Source organism: Mauremys mutica, chromosome 9 (assembly GCF_020497125.1).
Source record: "Mauremys mutica isolate MM-2020 ecotype Southern chromosome 9, ASM2049712v1, whole genome shotgun sequence".
NCBI lineage: Eukaryota > Metazoa > Chordata > Testudines > Geoemydidae > Mauremys > Mauremys mutica.
The window spans coordinates 23,893,086-23,912,796 of record NC_059080.1 but is presented as its reverse complement, the minus strand read 5'-3'; the positions used below and the strand labels follow the sequence as shown (position 1 = coordinate 23,912,796).

General features: G+C 53.2%; 1 protein-coding gene across 1 annotated transcript in view; it reads left to right on the top strand.

Moving 5' to 3' along the window:
- Window positions 1–19,711, top strand: part of LOC123377528 (relaxin receptor 1-like) — a 36,950-nt gene that overhangs the window by 14,326 nt on the left and 2,913 nt on the right. Inside the window, exons 11-18 of the mRNA XM_045030564.1 lie at window positions 458–529; window positions 6,691–6,762; window positions 8,807–8,878; window positions 11,593–11,664; window positions 11,791–11,862; window positions 15,641–15,870; window positions 16,075–16,485; window positions 18,211–18,426. Coding sequence (XP_044886499.1) covers window positions 458–529; window positions 6,691–6,762; window positions 8,807–8,878; window positions 11,593–11,664; window positions 11,791–11,862; window positions 15,641–15,870; window positions 16,075–16,485; window positions 18,211–18,426 — 1,217 coding nt within the window. The remainder of the gene's footprint in view (window positions 1–457; window positions 530–6,690; window positions 6,763–8,806; window positions 8,879–11,592; window positions 11,665–11,790; window positions 11,863–15,640; window positions 15,871–16,074; window positions 16,486–18,210; window positions 18,427–19,711) is intronic.

Here is a 19,711-nt window from a genome sequence, read left to right as displayed (position 1 = left end):
ATCAGAGCAGGGGTTAGCTTGAGGTGATTTGGCTGGACTGGAAGGGCAGAGAGGAGAAGGCTGCAGCAGGTGAGAGACAAGCAAAGGGGTTTTAACAGAGGGGAGCGAGGGGACAGGGTGGATATTAGAGAGGAAGCAATGAAAGGCCATAGTGAGAGCATGTGTCAGAGAAAGGAAACAAAAGAGGATAGGGAGGTCGTGAGCCTGGGAGATGAGGGGATAGTGGAGTTTTTGACAGTGATACAGAAAGCAGGACCAGGATCTTTGGGGTCAGTCCTCACACCGCTGCCAGGCAGCTGGGGTCAGGAGCTCTGCTCTCACGGGTGGCATCGGGACAGACTCCCTTCTGTCCAGGGAGAAGCAACAATTTGTCTGGCCGAGGACATCTAGGTTGGAGGGGGATGAATAAGGAGAAGAATTGCTATCCACGGAAACCCAGCTACTGCTCTTTCTCTAGGGAGCTGGAAGGAAACCAGATCCATGCTCTGAGGAGCTCAGTGTTCCAGGAATGCAGCACCTTCACTGTGCTGTGAGTACCAACCCTCCTCTGGCCGTACACTAAGGCGGGTGGGGGGAGAGTGGGATCTGGCGTGGCTATGGAGTCACACCTTCAACCCTTACCTGCAGGGGGGGAATCTATCAGCTGGGTCATGCTGTGAATTGGGTGTAACACCAGCGATCTTGGGCCAGGTTCTCAGCTAGTATAAATCAGTGCAGTTCCAATGACTTCAACAGAGCTAGGCCGCTTTGTCGCTGCTGCAGATCTGGCATCTTGAATCCATTTTGTGGCACACAACCTATGTTTATAAACAGCAACAAGAGAGACAATTTCGTGGTATTTTAAATATCGGTTGTACATCTGCATTTATACTTGGTAATGGGGTCCAGAGATTTCACCTCTAGTTCACTGCTTTGACATCTGCTCAGGTTAGTAATGAGCAAAAGCCATTGATGGACATTTGGTGACCAATGAGACATGAGCTGGTGAGGCTAACACCTGTCCACATCACCAGGGGCGGCTCTAGCTTTTTTGCCGCCCCAAGCACAGCAGGCAGGCTGCCTTCGGCGGCTTGCCTGCGGGAGGTCCCCAGTCCCACGGCTTCAGCGGCTTGCCTGCGGGAGGTCCCCAGTCCCACGGCTTCGGCGGCTTGCCTGCGGGAGGTCCCGGTCCCACGGCTTCGGCGGCTTGCCTGCGGGAGGTCCCGGTCCCGCGGCTTCGGCGGCTTGCCTGCGGGAGGTCCGCCGGTCCCATGGCTTTGGTGTACTCGCTGCCAAATTGCCGCCGAATCTGCGGATCTCCTGCAGGCAAGCTGCCGCAGGCTGCCTGACTGCCGCCCTCGCAGGGACTGGCAGGGAGCCCCCCCCGTGGCTTGTCGCCCCAGGCACGCGCCTGGAGCGCTGGTGCCTGGAGCCGCCGCCGCTGCACATCACAAACCATGGAGAGTGAGCTAATACCCTTGGAGCAAAGACTAAGGCAGAGGATGGCATGTGGAGAGTACTCACCTTTCTGCTGCCCACGCTGTAGCTGCTGTGTGGGCAAAGCAATTCGCTCTCCACCCAGAACCTTTCACTAGCACAAACATCCCTTTTACATTTGGCTTTTAAAGAAGAAAAATATAAAGCCTGCCTAGTAGGTTCTCAGCCTGTTAAACACCTGCCAGTTCTTTTTTGGCTCCTCGTCCCTAAAGCCTATTTTTGGTCAATTTCATATTGGGCCTGCAGTGTTCGTTTACAGTGTCAAGCTATAGCACTGGTGCTTTCCAGGAGCTCACAAAGCCAAGGAATTCTCCCAGAGAAGATGCAGCCCTGTCCTAGAGTCTAGTTTTCCTAAACATGATGTTGATATATTTCCCAGAAGGCTCAGCCTCCGGAGCCCTGCGAGATAAGGCTAATAAACTTGCATGGCCTGTATATGTTATTCGTATACACAAGCTACAAATTGTCCATGGGACAGTGGCATGAAAGGAAGAAATGAAGTGTGCAGTCAAGCCTGTTTTCCCAAAGTGAGGGGGTGATTATTATCCAGGGCACTGGGACTGCATCACTGGATCCTTTCCCAAAGCTGTCGGATTGGAGTAGGTGAGTAAATCCCAGGCTTATCTGAACAGTAGCTCATAGTGGCTTTGGCAAGATCACCTCCTGTATCCTTAGGAAGATTTCCTCGTTCCCCAGGCTGTGTTAACAATGGTATAATCCCCAAGTAAGTCCCATTACTTTTAGTTCAGGGGTCTCAAACTCAAATGACCCCGAGGGCCGCATGAGGACTAGTGCATTGGCCCGAGGGCCGCATCACTGACACGCCCCCTTGCTGCCCCTGGCCCCACCCCCAATCCACCCCTTCCATGAGGCCCCGCCCCTGCCCTGTCTCTTCTCCACCTCCTCCCCTAAGCGCGCGGCTCCCCGCTCCTCCCCCCTCCCTCCTGGAAAGTGCTAAGCGCCACCAACAGCTGTTTGGTGGCTTGGCGGCGGGGCACTTAGGCGGCGGGTCCCGGAACAGAAGGGGCCCCCCACCGCCGAAGACCGGGCTGCACGCCAAGGGGATCTAGTCACATAGGGTGTTGGGTTCTTAAAGATTGGCTTGTTTTAGCCTCGTTTTGAAATGGGATTAGCTTGATTTTTGGTTTATTGTGAACATCGGGGTGCTTATTTACCACTGAAAGTTGGCAACAGTGCTTTAAGGCAAGCGCAGTCACGTTCAGAGGCAGTAGACAGCAAGAGCAGCAGCCCTAGATCTTGTACTGTCTGCAACTCTTGTTGCAGCTGTAACCCTCTGCCACCCCTGCTGCGATCTGTCTGGTGTACACTGTAAGCGCCTCCGGGCTGTGGCTTGCCAACGGCATTTGTAACGTGACACGCACACCGGGCCTGCAGGAACAAACGCTGGGGGAATAGCGGCGGCGGAGGCCGAGGGTGGGGAGCCAGCAGGGCAGAGCATCCGCCCCACGAGCCTGCCCCCCCCCGTCTCACGCAGACTGAGGCCACTGGCTTGCGGGGTGGCCCCATTACCCTAGAGAAGCGCGGCTGCCCCTGCGGCTCCAGGAACGCGTGACTGAGGCGGGGATCAGCTCCCAGGCCCCACACCAAGGTCGGTGGGGCCCACAAGCCCGACTCGGCCGCTGCCCCCAACAGCCAGGGAGACACTCCCGGAAAGCGGCCGCTGACAAGCCAGGCTCCAGCAGCGCAGCACAGTCCCCCTGCCGCTGGGCCCGGCTGCATTCCCCCTGCTAGCGTGACGGGCGCCGGCGTCCGGCTCCATCCTGAGTCCTGCTGTTCCCTCGGCTTTCCACCTCCCCCCGCCCCCAGCGGCTCGCTCACTTGGCGGGCTCGGAAGCCGCTGGCGGCTGCCGCGCTCAGATCGGATTCGGGCTGAGCCCCGCCTTCTCGCTATGATTGGTCGTGGCGCCAGAGGCTCTTCCCTTGGCCCCCGCCCCCCAGATCTCCTGGGTGACAGGGACGCTATTAGCCGGAGGGGCCGCGCTCCCCCCGCCCTCGGAGTGGCAGCGCATGCGCACATGAAATATTGACTCGGGAGGCCCTGGGGAGCTCCGCGGGCCGCAGGGAAGAGCTCCGCGGGCCGCATGTTTGAGACCCCTGTTTTAGTTTGATGCGCCCAGTTACTCATTCACCTGGCAAGGGATTTGGGAGGCTTAAATAATTAATCATAGAGCCCTGGATATTGGAGATGGCAAAGGCCCATTAGGTCACCTGGGCTAATGAGCAGAGGGCTGTTCGCTCTTCGCTCATGAAGGTTTGTGAAACACTTTGAGCGCCTCAGATAAAGGAGCAGTGTGGGCCTAAGGCAGCATTTCAGAAGTGCTGATTGTCCTCTACAGTCACTGAGAGCTGCTGGTGCTCTGAAAATCAGCCCATTTTTAATTAGTTAATTTTAATTAACTTTAGGCACCCGCATGGGAAAAATGTTGGCCCTGAGTTTTAGAAGTTGTTAGGCCTGTAGTAACACAGCCAGTGTGTGTGTGAGCTGCTATTGTGATGGTACAAACAAACCAGGGACCGTCTCGGTCTGCACGCGGGACACAAGTTAAGCACGCCTGAGCAGTAATCAAGAACTGCAGTGTGCAAAATACTGTTCTAACTGGCGCTATTATTATTATGCCTGTTCTCACCTGAAACACTTGGGCTCTGTTGCAGCCTGAGTTGTCAAAGAGCTAATTTCCAAAGGCATTTTCATAGGCAAGAAAACATTCCAATTGATGCATTTCATCCTCGTTTTCTGAGTGATCCCAGGTGTTTCCAAATGCCTCCGCACAGGGGACTGGAGTAGAAGAGCTCTCACGGTCCCGCCAGCTGTACATTGCTATGATTCTACGAAACCTTGTAATTCTGAGCTTTCCCGGACCCTCTGGGAACAACCCTGCAGCTGATGGAGCATTGGTGGCACATTCAGTACCCGGGACTTCTGCCTCATTGGAGTTCATAGAATCTCAGGGTTGGAAGGGACCTCAGGAGGTCATCTAGTCCAACCCCCAAGAGTTCCTGCTCTGTCTGTGTATGGAGCCCAGACTCTGCCCCTATATGCTCCTGCCCCCTCTGGAGCTGCACCCTGGCACTGAGGGACTGTCTACACTGCAACTAGACACCCGTGGCTGGCCCACGCCAGCTGACTTGGGCTCACATGGCTCGGGCTCACATGGCTCGGGCTAAGTGTAGCCATTTCAGTGTAGCCATTCAGTTAGTGCATGGTCTCTAGGACCCTGTGAAGTGGGAGCGTCCAAGAAGAGCCTGAACATCTACACTGCAATTAAACAGCCCCTTAGCCCGGCCTTGTCAGCCCCTGAAACAGGCCAGCCGGGGGTGTCTGCTTGCAATCTAGACATACCCTAAGTGAGGCTGATGGCTTTGTAGCGTGTGTGCAGTGTGGGAACCCCAAAGCAGGGAGCAGTACAGTCTCCACTGAAGTAGCAGCCTTCCAGCACTTCACTTGCCTTGCTGGGCCCCGGCCCGTCTTTGGCATGCAGCTTCGGAGCATGGCGCTTCGTATTTCCCTGCCCTCTCTAACCCGTTTGTGGGCACTGCCAACTCTTACTACTCCCAGGGCATCTGTGGGCAAGTAAGAAGTGAGCAGCCATTAACAAATGGACTGAGGTGGAGACTCATGCGTGTGTCGCACAGGGGCTGGACTGCAGACCGAAGACTCGTTTGTATTTTGCAGTGATTTCCAGGGGACGTTGTCAATGAGCCACCCTCAGCTCCCCCGCTTGGTACCTTCTCAAAGGAACGAATGCTTTGGAAGGACCTATTTTCAGCCACAGAAAGGTGACCCGGCCTGTACGGCTCACAGAGGAGGCCGCTAGACATTTTATCTCAAGAGGCTGAACCCTGTGTTCCCTTAGCAAGAACTCTCCCGGCCCCATGCTGCCAAAGAGGAGAGGAGAGTGAGTGGCTTCCTCCCCACAATGCAATGCTTCCTTCAAGCCAAGCAACCAAGCACTTTTGGCTTTGATCAGGAATGTGTTTCTAAGAAGAGTTGTGTCAGCGTCATGGAAACATAAGCCAGGGCAAGACAGGAGGCATAAACACGCCCTGCCAATGACACCAGCACAAGTGACAGCTTTACGAGGAGATGAAACAGACAAGAAGAGGCTAATAGGCGGGGTGGTGTGGGACAGCAGGAAGAACTTCCCCAGCCCTCCTTCCCTCACTCCGTCTTCTCTCTGCAACTATCCCAGCCTAGCTGAGGTCTGGTGATAGTGAGGATCTGATAACTAAGCAGCGGGGGTGGGTATTCCTAGACTAAATGTTTGGCAAGGACGTGAGCCTCTCCCAATGCAGCATTCCCATCCACTCCCCATGGGTGGGTATTCAATTATGGCAGCCGCAGCCTGGGCTGAAGAATACCTTCCATAGACAATAAAGGCACACACACATCCAGGGCAGGACCTCCTGTACCACAGCTCCCAGCCTGGGGAGCTGAGCTCCATAGTTCAGCTAGTAGAAGGAGTAGCTGATATATAGGTCTGGAAATATCCTCCATGTGGCAAGGGCAGCAGCAGTTCCAGTTCCTTGCCAGAGCCATAGACAAATGTTCAGGGCTTCAGGAAGTTGTCTGAGCATGTTGTTCAGTTTTATCCCTCTCAATTTTTCACCGAGGGCCTGGGGGGGTCAAATCCAGAGATGGCACTGAAACTCCCTCCAAACTGCCACCTCCGTAAGTGACACAACCTGTGGCTCGTGTGGCTGCACTGGAAAACCATGATTCATTCAATACTGGATACGGATGTTCATACCAAAGGTGCCCAAATCGCAGACCGTGGACCGTCCTGAGTTCTGAATTTGGCTTGGAGCTTTGTGTAGTGTTGGGTTGCACTGTCAGCTCTGTTTGGTTCACACTCCGACAGATTCTTACGGACTCATCAGATTCTGTGTTTAGTTGTGAGCTGTCCCTGAACCCCACAGTTCGACCCTGGAGCTGCTCTTCCCCAAATATAAGTGTTTGGATGTGGAGTTTGGGTCCATGTGAGTGTATCAGTGGGACTGGCACAAGTTTAGCAGTAAACATGTGCTATGTAAGGAACAGAGCAGGCCTGGGTGCCTGGCCTCAAACAAGCCTCTCAGAATTCCAGTGTTGAGATTGCCTTCATGCCATGCTCAGTTCTAAGGTCATCAGAGTCCCCGGAAGTAACTGGGAAATGAAGGGCTGCTTTTCACCAGAGCTTCTCTCTCCTCCTCCAGGATTCTGCGCAGAAACAAGATCAAATGGATCCAGGAAGGGGCGTTTTCCAAACTGAACAGATTGGTGGAGCTGTAAGTATTGCTGTTGATTTGCCCAGATGCAGTGCCCCTCCTCCACCCCTAGTGGTCAACAGCGTGTCAGTGGTGGTTGTGATTGTGTCACTGTCTTGATTGTGATCATTCGCTCATGATCCTGTGGGAGGATCTATTCATCCTCCCTTGGTGAATAGTTTCCTGACACTTGGGTGCTTGGCTGCTCCACCTACAGGTAGCTTTTAATAACCTCTGCATCTGTTTGATGCTTATGAAAGTGGAACGCTGATGTTGCTGGATATAGTGCTGGTAGGTGGGTCCAAGCTTCCCCTTCTCCCAGCTCTGCTAATGCTCTTCACTCCTGATCAGCAGCACCCTTTTCTGTTCCTGTCCTGCACCCCCACACAGGCTGGGCAATATCAGCATATTCATAAATGAGGTGCAAAGTTTGCAGATGATACAAAATTACTCAAGATGGTTAAGTCTATGAAGAATTCCAAAGGGATCTCAGAAAACTGGGTGACTGGCTGATGAAATTCAGTGTTGATAAGTGCAAAGTAATGTGAATTGGGAAGCATAATCCCAACTGTACATACAAAATCATGGGGTATAAATTAGCTGTTACCACTCAAGAAAGAGATCTTGGAGTCATAGTGGATAGTTATCTGAAAACATCTGCTCAATGTGCAGCAGCAGTCAAAAAAGCAAACAAAATGTTAGGACCCATTAGGAAAGGGATAGGTAAGACGGAAAATATCATAATGCCTTTATATAAATCCATTGTACGCCCACTCTTAGGGCAGGTCTACACTAAGGGCGGGGGTCGAAGTAGGGTACGCAAGTTCAGCTACGTGAATAGCGGAGCTGAACTCGAAGTACCCTAGTTCGAACTACTTACCCGTCCAGACGCCGCGGGATCGAAGTCCGCGGCTCCAAGGTCGACTCCGCCACCGCCTTTTGCAGTGGTGGAGTACCGGAGTCGACCGCAGCGCTTCCGGAGTTCAAACTATCGCGTCTAGATCAGACGCGATAGTTCGAACTCTGAGAAGTCGAACTCACCGCGTCGACCCGGACGGTAAGTGTAGACTAGCCCTTAGAATACTGTGTGCAGTTCGGGTCACCCCATCTCAAAAAATATATTGGAAAGACTTTGGAAAAAATACAGTGAAGGGCAACAAAAATTATTAGGGATATGGAACAGCTTCCGTATGAAGAGAGATTACAAAGACTGGAATTGTTCAATTTAGAAAAGAGACAACTAAGGGGCGGGGGATATGATGGAGTCCTATAAAACCATGAATGGTGTAGAGAAAGTGACTAAGGAGTGTTATTTATCCCTTCACAGAACACAAGCACCAGGGTCACCCAATTAAATTAATAGGCAGCAGGTTTATAACAAACATAAGGAAGTATTTCTTCACACAACACACAGTCAGCCTGTGGAACTTGTTGCCAGGGAATGTTGTGAAGGCACAAAGTATAACTGGGTGGAAAAAAAGAATTAGATAAGTTCATGGAGAATAGATCCATCAATGGCTGTTAGCTAAAATTACCAGTGATGGAACCCCATGCTCTGGGTGTCATTAAGTCTTTGCCAAAAGAGGGGACTGTATGAGAAAGAGTGGATCACTTGCTAATTTCCCTGTTCTGTTCATTCCCTCTGAAGAATCTGGCACTGGTTCCTGTTGGAAGACAGGATACTGGGCTAGATGGACCATTGGTCTGACCCAGAATGGCCGTTCTTATGTTATGTTCTAATGCACCACAAGCCTAACCAGCAGCACTGCCTGCTATTCCAGTCCTGGGCTCCCTGCTTAGCTCTGCCAAGCACCTCTGCCCTAATCTGCATGATTTCTGCTATGCTTCGCCTGCCCTCAATCTCACCCATTTACACAGAGCTCTGCGAGTACCTGAACATGGACAGACCTGCAACGTTCAGTTACTCCAGCTCTGAGCCATTCTAGGGGCTACCATCTGCTACCCAATTGTAACAGTTTTATGATGTGTGCACATAGCGTTTCCCCCCTCCCCCCCGCTGAACCCCAACAACCAGCTGTCTGAAATCTTGCTTCTGTTTGCACAGTGACCTGTCGAACAATAGACTGGAGGAACTTCCACCATCTTTATTCAGTAACCTGCATGACCTCCAGCAGCTGTGAGTACTGTACTGGAGCTCCCCAAGCCTTAATCTGAGCCGACCCTCTGGCATTTGTTACTATAAAGGATCTTCAAGGGGTACCACAGAAAGCAGCATAGGCAGGCAGCTGTCCATGAGGGGTGCACAGAGTGCAGCTCTAGGGAGGCCACCTGGCTCAGGGAATTGTTAATGGGCTGTGACCAGGGGCCCAGTGGGGGCCAGCTGTGGTCACTCAATTAGGGTGAACTACAAAGCATGGGGCAGACAATCCCCATAAAGCTGGTGGACATTCCAATACTTAGATTTACCAAGCCAGCCTAAAACAGCTTCTTTATTACCTGACTGGTTACTCAGGAGTCCAAACAACACAGTTCCTTTAAAGTGATCCAGCCTCAGGCCTCCACTCAGGTACCCACGTCAAATATGAAGAAAATTTCTGTAAATCTTATTTCATCTACCAATCCCAAAAGATCGGACACATTACTTCCCAGATTATTGAATATTCCAAATCTTATCCAAATACACGCTACAGCCAATTCTTATTAACTAAGCTAAAATTTATTAAAAAAACAAGAGAGAGAGAGAGAGAGAGAGAGAGAGAATGGTTAAAAGATCAATATACATAGACATGAGTTCAATTCATTGAGATTCAGATTCATAGCAGAGATGGTGAGCTTTGTAGTTGCAAAGAGTTCTTTCAGAAACAGTTCATAGGTTATAGTCCAAAGTCATTGCAGGATGTTCCAGCTTAGGACTGGGATCTCAGTCCTTTTGCCTAAGCTCCCCTGTATGAAGCCTCAAGCAGATCTGAGATGACAGAACCAGGACCCAAGGATCTTTTATATAATTTCATCAGGGACGGCTCTATGTTTTTTGCCACCCCAAGCACAGCAGTCAGGCAGCCTTCAGCGGCGCGCCTGCGGGCAGTCGACTGGTCACGTGGATTCAGCGGCATTTCTGCGGGTGATCTGCCGGTCCTGCACCTTCGGTGTACCCGTCGCCAAATTGCCGCCGAAGCCGCGAGACCGGCGGACCTCCTGCAGGCGTGCCACGGAACACTGTCTGACTGGTGCCCTCCCAGCGACTGGCAGGCCTCCCCGTGCTATTTGCCGCTGCAGGCACGCGCTTGCTGCGCTGGTGCATGGAGCCGCCCCTGAATTTCATGTCCTCTTTGACAAGTTGGGAGTTCCTCCGGGAACAAAAGGTAATTAGGATGACTTTGAAGGAGGTTCATAGCTGGTACTTAGCTATAGAATTAACATAGTGCAATTTGCTTGTTCCTCCACTATTCACAGTACATTTCAAAGAGAGATGAATACCAAGATTTCCCCATGTTTACAATTCATTTAAATGCTAGGATGTTCTTTTGATCTCCGGGCTATCAGAATACAGCATAGACAGGGCCTGTTGATTACATTGTGGACCCTACTCATACATATGTAAATACACAAAAACACAAACATTACCTCCCCACATGTCTTTTGAGGGTTATTTATTTTGCAAGATGTTTAACCCTTTCTGGCCATGCGTCACATGGGCTAACCAACCTTTTGCTTCTTAGTCATCGGCTCAAATCCAATCCAGATACGTAGCACCCGCAATAGCTGCCAGTTGTTTGTTGGCCTAATTGAAAGGAAACAGTGGTCTCGGCCCACAGCAGTGCTTGGCCCTGTTCTGGCAGCTTCAGCAGAGGAACAATAATAATAGTACCCAGCTCTTATCTAGTGCTGTTCATCAGTCCACTAGACTGTCTGGCTTCCCAGGCACAGTGCAGTCCCTCAGACTTGCAGGTGGTCTCCCTAGGTTGACCGTGCCAGTCGCAGCCAGTACGTAACAGCGGGTGTGTTACTGTTTCAAGGGAGGCAGGGGAGTCTGAGGCCAGGGGACAGTCTGCCATGGGTTTGCTCCTGGTGTGGCCTTGGTTTGTGTGTTCCCAGTTAACAGTTTGCAGCTAAGGAATAGAACCAGACTGAACACGTTCGGGGTTGAGCCTCCAGGGCAGTTACAGATTTAGTGGAGAACTGTGACTGACCCGATGGGGGACAGAATGAAAATAAAATTATCAGTTCAAACCAACAGCCATTACAGTATCACCTCATGCTGCAGTGGTGCCTGCAGTCCAAGGTGACCTGGTGTATCGGGGGGTGCTCACTCCCTGCACGAGAAGAAGGGGTGTATAATCCTTTCTCCAACAGTACCTTGATGGTGGGTGAGCATGCTAACCTAAAAGCAGCGCCCTGCCCTTTTATAATCAATTATACAAACACCCCATAAAATTAGCATTAAGCCTCCCTTTTACCGTATCTATATTTCTGCTCCCATAATTAAATATTTTTACTTTCTTATTGGCTGTTTAACGCTAAACATCATCTTAATTAACATCTGTGTAAATACCACTCCAATAAGTATCAATACAGGTAACATGCTGCCAACACATTCACATTTTGTCTAAACCACTTGTTAAAACCAAAATATGTTTACAACATGACCTGGGGTTATGTCCTAGCTTAGCTCTAACTTGCCTCTGAATTGTCTCACTTCACTCATCTATTACTTTCCTTATTATTATCAAGCCCAAATTTAGGCCTACAAATTGCTCTCTACTCACATTTCAGCATATTTTTAGTTAACATAAGTAAGCATCATCTCTACGGGTGGCCCTGGGGAGATTTTGGCTTTCAGGTTTTGTGGGGAGTTTCTGGAAAGAAAGACTCTGCTGTTTCTATTTGCAGGAATATTTCCTACAACCCCCTGAAGCAGATCTTTGCCGACCAATTTGACAGCCTGCCCCACCTGCGCTCTCTGTAAGTGTGAACAGCAGCACAGGCACTGAATAGCCCTGCCTCCCCCTAAAGCCCCTTGAGTCTGTCACCTCAGGCCAGGTGGAGAGCCAAGCTAGCTCATGTCTTCTGCTGCATTGATTTTTACAGGAGTATTGAAGGTCTGGAGATCCCCAACATCCAGACTCGCATGTTCCAGAAACTCACCAAACTGTCTCACATGTGAGTACTTGGGAGTGGGGAAAAGGATTGGGAGTGGGAGCTTCTGTTGCTATGGTAGAAGTTAGTGCCAGGAAAAATTAAACAAACCTCAGTCGATATGTCCTTCTGTCATGCCCAGAAAACAGCTGGATCTCCCCAGATAGATATTCCTATGCCACCCTGCACAGAGGGTGTGCCAGGATCAAGACACTGTTTTCTAGGCAAAAAGGCCTCTTCAGGGTCATAGCCAACAAGGCTTAGTTTAGAGCAGCCACAGTCTAAACTGTGCCAAGAGAGATGGGGGAACAAGTTCCAGGTCTGGGACACACAAATGCCACAATATTTAAAGGTGTTTTACCCATAAGCATTAATGTGTGTGTGAAGGTTATAGTGTTAGATTATAGTTGATAGTGAAACTGAAAAAGGTACATTTTCAGGCCAGATAGTATAAAGCTGTTGTTTAGTTCTCTGAAAACAACTGCTAACTAACCCAATGAGTGGTCCTTTTGGCACACTGCTTGAGCATAATGAGTTAAGAACAATACTGATGTATTGATACACACAGGGCCGTTTTAACCTTTTGTGGGCCCGGTGCCAAACATATTTGTGGGCTCCCATGGAGGCAATGGAGCATGGTGCGGGGAGGTCAGTCCCCAGAGCAAGGGGCCAGCCAGGGGCAATGGGGCCTGGCATGGCAGGGGTGGCCCCACTCCGCCCAGCCCAGTGCAAGGGCACTATTTACTAACCGGCAGTTGCCAGACACCCAGTGGCCCACCCAGCCCTGTGCTGCCAGCATGCCCATTCCCCTTGGGGTCGGGCCCATGCCACACCACACAGCCCCCCCGCCAACACCCCCCGGCTCCCTATGGCCAGACAGGGCCAGCTCTAGGCACCAGCAAACCAAGCACGTGCTTGGGGCGGCACATTTCCAGGGGCAGCATTCCGGACATCTTTTTTTTTTTTTTTCTTCGGGCGGAAAAAACCTAGAGCCGGCCCTGGCAGCAACAGTGCATCGCGCCCTGGGGCCGCTGCGGTTCGCGCTGCGAGGGAGCAGCGCCCGCACCTTGTGGCTGGGCCGGGCAGGCTCCGAGCGGGGGACACTCGGGCTGGGGGCGCCCTGCGGGGCACACGGAGCCGCCTGCAGGTGCCGCAGGGCAGCCGCCCCCCAGCGCCGCAGCCGGGGCTGAGCGAAGCGGCCTGAGCCGCCCAGGGGCTGTGGCAGGGCGGCCAGAAGCACAGCAGCAGCGGGGCCATAGAGGGTGGGGCGCTGCCGGGCAGGGCCTGCGTCCCACTCTCCGGGGCTCCGCTCCTCTGGGGCTACCCTGCCCCGGCTCCTCAGCCCCCTGCCAGGGCAGTCCCCCAGCTCTGCCCTCCCGCGTCCCGGCCAGTCCTGGAGGCGGGAGCCCTGGCTGGAGGGACCCTGGGCTGAGGCGCAGCCCGGGAGCCCCGCTGCTTACCCCGACCCTGCCAGCGCCGGACGGCTGGAGGCAAGGGGGGACCGGGCGGAGTCAGCACTGGTGGGAGGAGCCCAGGGCTGGGGCAGCAAGGGGTGGGGGGGAGAGAGAGAGCCCAGGGCTGGGGAGCCAGGGGGTGCGGGTGGGGGAGGCTACTGGTGGGTGGGGGGTGAGAGCCCAGGGCTGGGGTCAGGGGCAGTCAAAGATTTTTTTGCTTAGGGCAGCAAAAAACCTAGAGCCGGCCCTGTGGCCAGAGCCCCCCGGACCCACTATGCCCAGCACCCACCCCAGACCCCTCCACAAATACACAGTGCCCTGCACAACACGACCCTTGCCCAGTGCCCCCCTGCCCACAACCTTACCACAACTGCCCAGCACCCCGCACAGAACCCCCACACCCTAGTGCCCCAACACACACATCTTCCCTGCCCCCTCACAGCCCAGCACCCCCCTCCAGACTCCTAAGAGACCCACTCCCCCATGGCCTGCCTCCTGGCCGCACTCATTGGCCCTGCTGGGAGGCGACTGTCTGCCAGGCTGAGCTGGCAGTGCAGCCAGGGCTGGGCCTGGGGTGAGGAATCGCTCCGGCTCCTTGGGAGCGGTGCGATCAGTCAGGCGGCTCTCTGCGGACCCACTTGCCTGGAGAGGCCCAGCCAAGCACCTCCCTCCCCACCACTGTCTGAGACCTAAGTCTGGCCAGGCTTCTGCACCAGTCCCAGGCGGCTCAGCTCCGGGGAGACAGGCGGGGCTCCACAGGTGGGAAGCAGAGACTGCCCAGAGCCGGAGGTGCACTGGGGTCCAGCCAGGGGGCAGAGAGAAGCAGGGGGTGGGGATGGGGATGGAGAGGAACCCTTGGCCAGCTGGCGGGCAGGCTGAGAGAAGCGACTGGTGGGCAAAGGGAGTCAGCGGGGTCTCAGGATGCAGTGCAAGCGGAGCAAGCTGAGGCCCCTTCTTAACCTGGGCCTGGCTCCACCATTGTAAACCCAGCACTGGATACACAAACTGGACGGGCATCTTGGAAAATGGGGGAAATTTCACTAACCAGCCAGCTGTGAGCGGCTTTGTCTTTTCTTGCAGAGAACAAAGCAGTTAGTTTTCTCCAATTATAAATGTTTAAGCGTACACGGTACAAGATAACTGTACATTTCGCTTTCTGTCATTGCTCTCTTTCGATTAAAAACCTGAGTACGTTTTGCACCAGTAATGTTAATGAGCAATAGGAAGGGACATTGTTTCCCCCCCCACCTTTTATGTGTAATTAGAACAGAAATGAGCCTTGCTTTGAAGTTTGACGTCCTTTTAAAATGCAGAGTTTTGCTAAGCTGATATAGGATTACTTTTATGAGGTTTTAAAAGACAGGATTTATATGAAATAACCCTTGGATAAAATGTGAATCCCTGTTAATGGAATTTTAAAGGTTTTAATGATGGATTGATTTTGAAATGTTATATGTTGATAGCGGTCCTGAGTTGGAAGGAAACTCTGTACACATTCGTTTAAAGTACTGAATAGCTATTGATTAAAATGCATCGTTACATAGTACGTGATTCAACAAAGTACTTAGGCACATGCTTAAAGTTCTGCAGATGCCTAAGATGCTTTGCTGAACTAGGGTCAGGATGCACAGCGAGGGCGACTGCTTACACGTTGGCCTTGCATTTTGGGATGAAAAGCAGCTGTGATCTCGTACGAATGTGGGCATCCCAAACAAGGAAATTGGCCCCTGGGTGGTGCAGCGCCATCACTCCCCCTTAAGGGATGGCCTGCGATTTTCAACCCCATCCTTGATCCTGAGCGGGATTCAGTGCTCGTGAGCCTAAAGGGCTGTATATGCTGGCTGGAGGCTTGCAACGTCCTTGGTGCTCTGTAGACTGCCTCATTGCTAGCTCACGTTCCCAGCTCCTGCCCTGCGCTCCTCGCCCATGCTGCCACATCTCACTCGGTGTTTAGACATTTATGATCCGTTTAGATTGAATCTGCTCCAAGGAGATGAAAAGAATGGCTCAGGAAATGGAAGGAGACGGGCCTGGGGAATGTTTGGGGCAGGTGAGGTGGGGAGAGGAAGGAGGAGCAAAAGGGGATGAGGGGGGGGAGGTGCATGAGGCTCTGTGCCAGGAGGGAAAGCCTCTTCCCAAGTTAGCCTCTAGGGCTGGAGCCCCTGTCATAGAATCATAGAATCTCAGGGTTGGAAGGGACCTCAGGAGGTCATCTAGTCCAACCCCCTGCTCAAAGCAGGACCAAACCCAACTAAATCATCCCAGCCAGGGCTTTGTCAAGCCTGACCTTAAAAACCTCTATGTCCTGGGCATGGATCTAACGCAGGCGATATCCCTTTGTCTGGCAGCTACTTTAAGAAGTTCCAGTATTGCAGCTACTCTCCGCACGTGCGCAGCTGCAAGCCCAACACCGACGGCATCTCCTCCTTCGAGAACCTCCTGGCCAACATCATCCTCAGGGTCTTTGTCTGGGTCATCGCATGCGTCACCTGCTTTGGGAACCTCTTTGTCATCTGCATGAGGTCCTTCATCATCACAGAGAACAGCCAGCACACCATGGCCATCAAATCGCTCTGCTGTGAGTCGCGGGTGGGGCTGGAGGGGCTGGCTAGGACGATGTCAGGCAAGAGTGTGTGTGTGTGTGTGTGTGTGTCCGTCCATCCGTCCAAGGGCAAAATTTGGCCTTCTGTTAACAGCAGCTCTATGAGGCTTACTGAGCCCATGGGACTGTTGCCACGGGTTACACTCGTGAATTGATGTGCCACTCTTGTCTCTGTCCCAGGTGCAGACGGTCTGATGGGAATCTATCTCTTCTTCATTGGAGCCTTTGATCTCAAGTTCTCCGGCGAGTACAACAAGCACGCCCAGGTGTGGATGGCGAGCATCCAGTGCCAGCTGGTGGGCAGCCTGGCCATGCTGTCCTCGGAGGTGTCCGTCTTGCTGCTGACGTACATGACCCTGGAGAAGTACCTCTGCATCGTCTTCCCATTCAGCCATTATGGGGCGGGCAAGAAGCGGACCCTCTCCATGCTGGTCATCATCTGGCTGTTGGGCTTTTCTCTCACCCTCGTCCCCTTCTGGTGCAAGGAGTCCTTTGGGGACTACTATGGGAGGAACGGGGTGTGTTTCCCACTCCAGTCCGACGAGACCGAGCGACCAGGAGCCAGGGGCTACTCCACCGGGATATTTCTGGGTAAGGAATCACCAGGACACGGGGCATGACTGCTGAGCTACAACAGCACCACCAAGCCTTGGGAAGGGTAGACGGGGACTGGAACTTGCTTTCCCTGATGTGTGCTCTGCCCCAGAGTCAAACAGGAAAGTCAGCATCATGGAAAGGAGCAGTGAGAGGCAGGAGGGTCCAGTGGGCAGGGTGCTAGCTTGGGGGACACAAGGTCAATTTCTTGCTGCAGCACAGGCTGCCTGTGTGACCTTGGACAAATTGCTTAGTCTCTCTGTGCCTCCGTTCCCCATCTCCAATGGGGACACCTTGCCGCACAGGGCTGCTGTGAGGATAAATGCATTTCAGCAGGAGGTGCTCAGACCCTGCAGGGATAGGGGCCGCATCAGGACAGCTGACAGTGATTGGTCACATGAGTCCATCAAGAGGCTGCTGCTTGTTGTTATCATCTGGCTCAGTTCAATCTGCAACCAGGCTGCCAGGGGGTGAAATAGGGTTGATCCCACACAGGTAAGGGAAGCAGCAGCCTTGGTGTTGGGGGGGAAGGAGGGCAGATAGGATGCTGTTACTGTTGCTAGAGATGAAGGGAGAGTGGGAGAGAGCAAACTAGCCCCTTAAGGAACATTGCTGCCAGGGGACCAGGGTAGCATGTTGACCCCTGGTACACACCCAAGGGCTGATGAGAAACATTTTGCAAAACTTTGGAGGTTTTTTTGGCCTGCCCTCTTGACTCCTTCATGGTCCCACAAAGCCCCCAAGCCTTTCCAGCATTTCCCAGAGGGCTGAGGTGCACCCCTGCTCTCCGTGGGAGGGGGGGCATACGGAAGGGTGCAGTTCCCATCCATGCCTGTGGCAGCAGAGCTGAGGATGTGCAGCCACGCAGTGCCAGCGTCAGGGATACGCTGAGTATCGGTGTGTAGATCCAGGAGCTTTAATGCAGACCCAGGCTGCTGTTATAAATCACTGCTCACCAGCTTGTTACCAGTGCCGGCTCCAGATTTTTTGCCATCCCAAGCAGCAAAAAAAAAAAAAGAACCCAACAGATCTGCAGCCGAAGTGCCGCTGGGGAGCAAGACAGCGAGTGAAGGACCCGCCGCCGAATTGCTGCCAGTCCAGAGCGGGCCGACTGAACTGCCACGGAAGTGCTGCCGCCAACAATCTGGATGTGCCGCCCCGAAAACAGATGCACTGTCACCCCTTTCCATTGGCCGCCCCAGGCACCTGCTTCCGTCGCTGGTGCCTGGAGCCGGCTGTGCTTGTTACCATAGTAGAGGGAAAGTGGCTTAACAAACCCCCTGCCACTCCATCGGCCTGAGGCCACCTCCAGCCAAAGCACCCCTGGGAGAGCAGGGCCAGACACTGGGAGACCATCGATGAGCCTCAGGCATGCAGGGACTAGAAGATTAGCAGGGTGCAGACACATCTGAGGAGCAGGTGGGGCAGTGAGAGTCCTAGCCAGGTAGCAGGACACCCACAGTGCTGCTGCCCTCAAGTACTTCACAAACACTCTCCTGTTATGTTAGTGAGGCAGAAGCTTCCTGTTTAATCACCTTATGGCGCAGGGTGGCTGTGTCCACATGGCTCTCGTTGCTCCCTTGGGGAAGAAAGGGGTCATTGGCCCTAAGAGGCTGCTTTATTGGAAGGCATCTGCTAGCTGATGTTTCACCCACCGTGTGTGGCCCAGGCACACCTGGGCTGGTTCTCTGACACACTCATGGCTGGTTGTTGTCCCCGCAGGTCTGAACCTCATTGCCTTTGTCACCATCGTGTTCGCCTACACCAGCATGTTCTACTCCATCCACACCACGGCCACCAAGACGGCCGAGCGCAGCGTCTTCTCCAGGGAAGTGGCCATCGCCAAGAGATTCTTCTTCATCGTCTTCACTGACGCCCTCTGCTGGATCCCCATCTTCCTCCTGAAGCTTCTCTCCTTGCTGCAGGTGGAAATACCAGGTGACTGACCTTGCTAAGCTGGGACCCACACCAGCATCAGCCTTTCTGTACAGAGAGGCCTTGATATGCAGAGCACTGCCATGCGGTGGCTTCCTGCATGTGTCCCTCATGTGCTGAGTCGGTGCCCCAGAGCACCTGCATTATAATGAAGCTGTACAACAAATGGCATGCCAATCCCGGCCTCTTGCCAGCTTCATACTACCCCACCTCGCGAATGCACTCCCTCCTGCTTGCAGCAGGGGGCACCTCGTTAGGCCCGAAATCGGTGCAGAGCTGGCCTGCAGCCCCTGGCACCCATGCTCCAAATGCTCCATCCCTGAGGGGTAAAAGCCAGACACACTCAGGTCACTTCTGTCCCTTGGCCCCGCTGCTGAGCCCAGGCAGCACCTTCCATCTCCTGTTGGGTGACAGCCTCTTGCCACCAGCCTCATCCTTCCATACAGCGATGCCCTGGAGTCTAGGCAGGTTCCTCTCCAGTTCTGGCCGGCCACCTCATTGGAGCTGGCTCCTAGTCTGCAGCTCAGAGCAGGCTGGGGCCTGGGGAAGGAGGCAGAGGATCAGTCTCTAGGCCCAGGTCTGTGTGGGAAGGGGCAGCCTCCTGAGATGGGGGGAGTTGTGGCTGTGTTCTCATGGCTGAATTTGATTGCAGCTATGTTGGGGATGGCGCAAGCTAGGTAAAGGAAGAGGGTGCGTGTGTGTGTTTTATCTCACTGCCCTCCTCTTTAGTGGCTTTTCCTGCCATGCACACTCCCTTTCGCCCACCTCAGTGTGCAAGGCTCACCTGGTTTGCACCCCTGCTGAAAACCAAATAGGTGGAAGTTACATCAGCACTTGCTTTGTGAGCAAAGTACCCCCCAAGTGTTACTTTCTCTGCCATGTGTCACCACTGAATTCGGCCCAGAGATGGGAGTTACACTCCCTGCTCCAGGCAGGCCCTAGGTCCTTAGCTCTTCCCCATTATGCCTGGGTTAATTCAGCTCTTGGCTGTAAATGTCCTTTAGCTGAGACTCTTATTGCACAATGGGGTGATGTGTCTATAAATTATCCTCCTCAGTGTGTGATGTGTTCAGCGCTAGAGGTGTCCTGGCAGGTTAATGCATTTTTCTTTGAGCTTTGGAGCCCTGGGTTTGAACCCCAGCTCAGCTCACGGGTGGTAATGCATTTGGTGCCTCTCTCATTCTGGTCCATTCGCTCACATAACAAAACCAATCACAGCCTGTAGTCTGGCTAGAGAGGCTGTGCATTGTCAGCTACCGCTCAGGCCCGTGAAGAGCCAGCTTCTGCA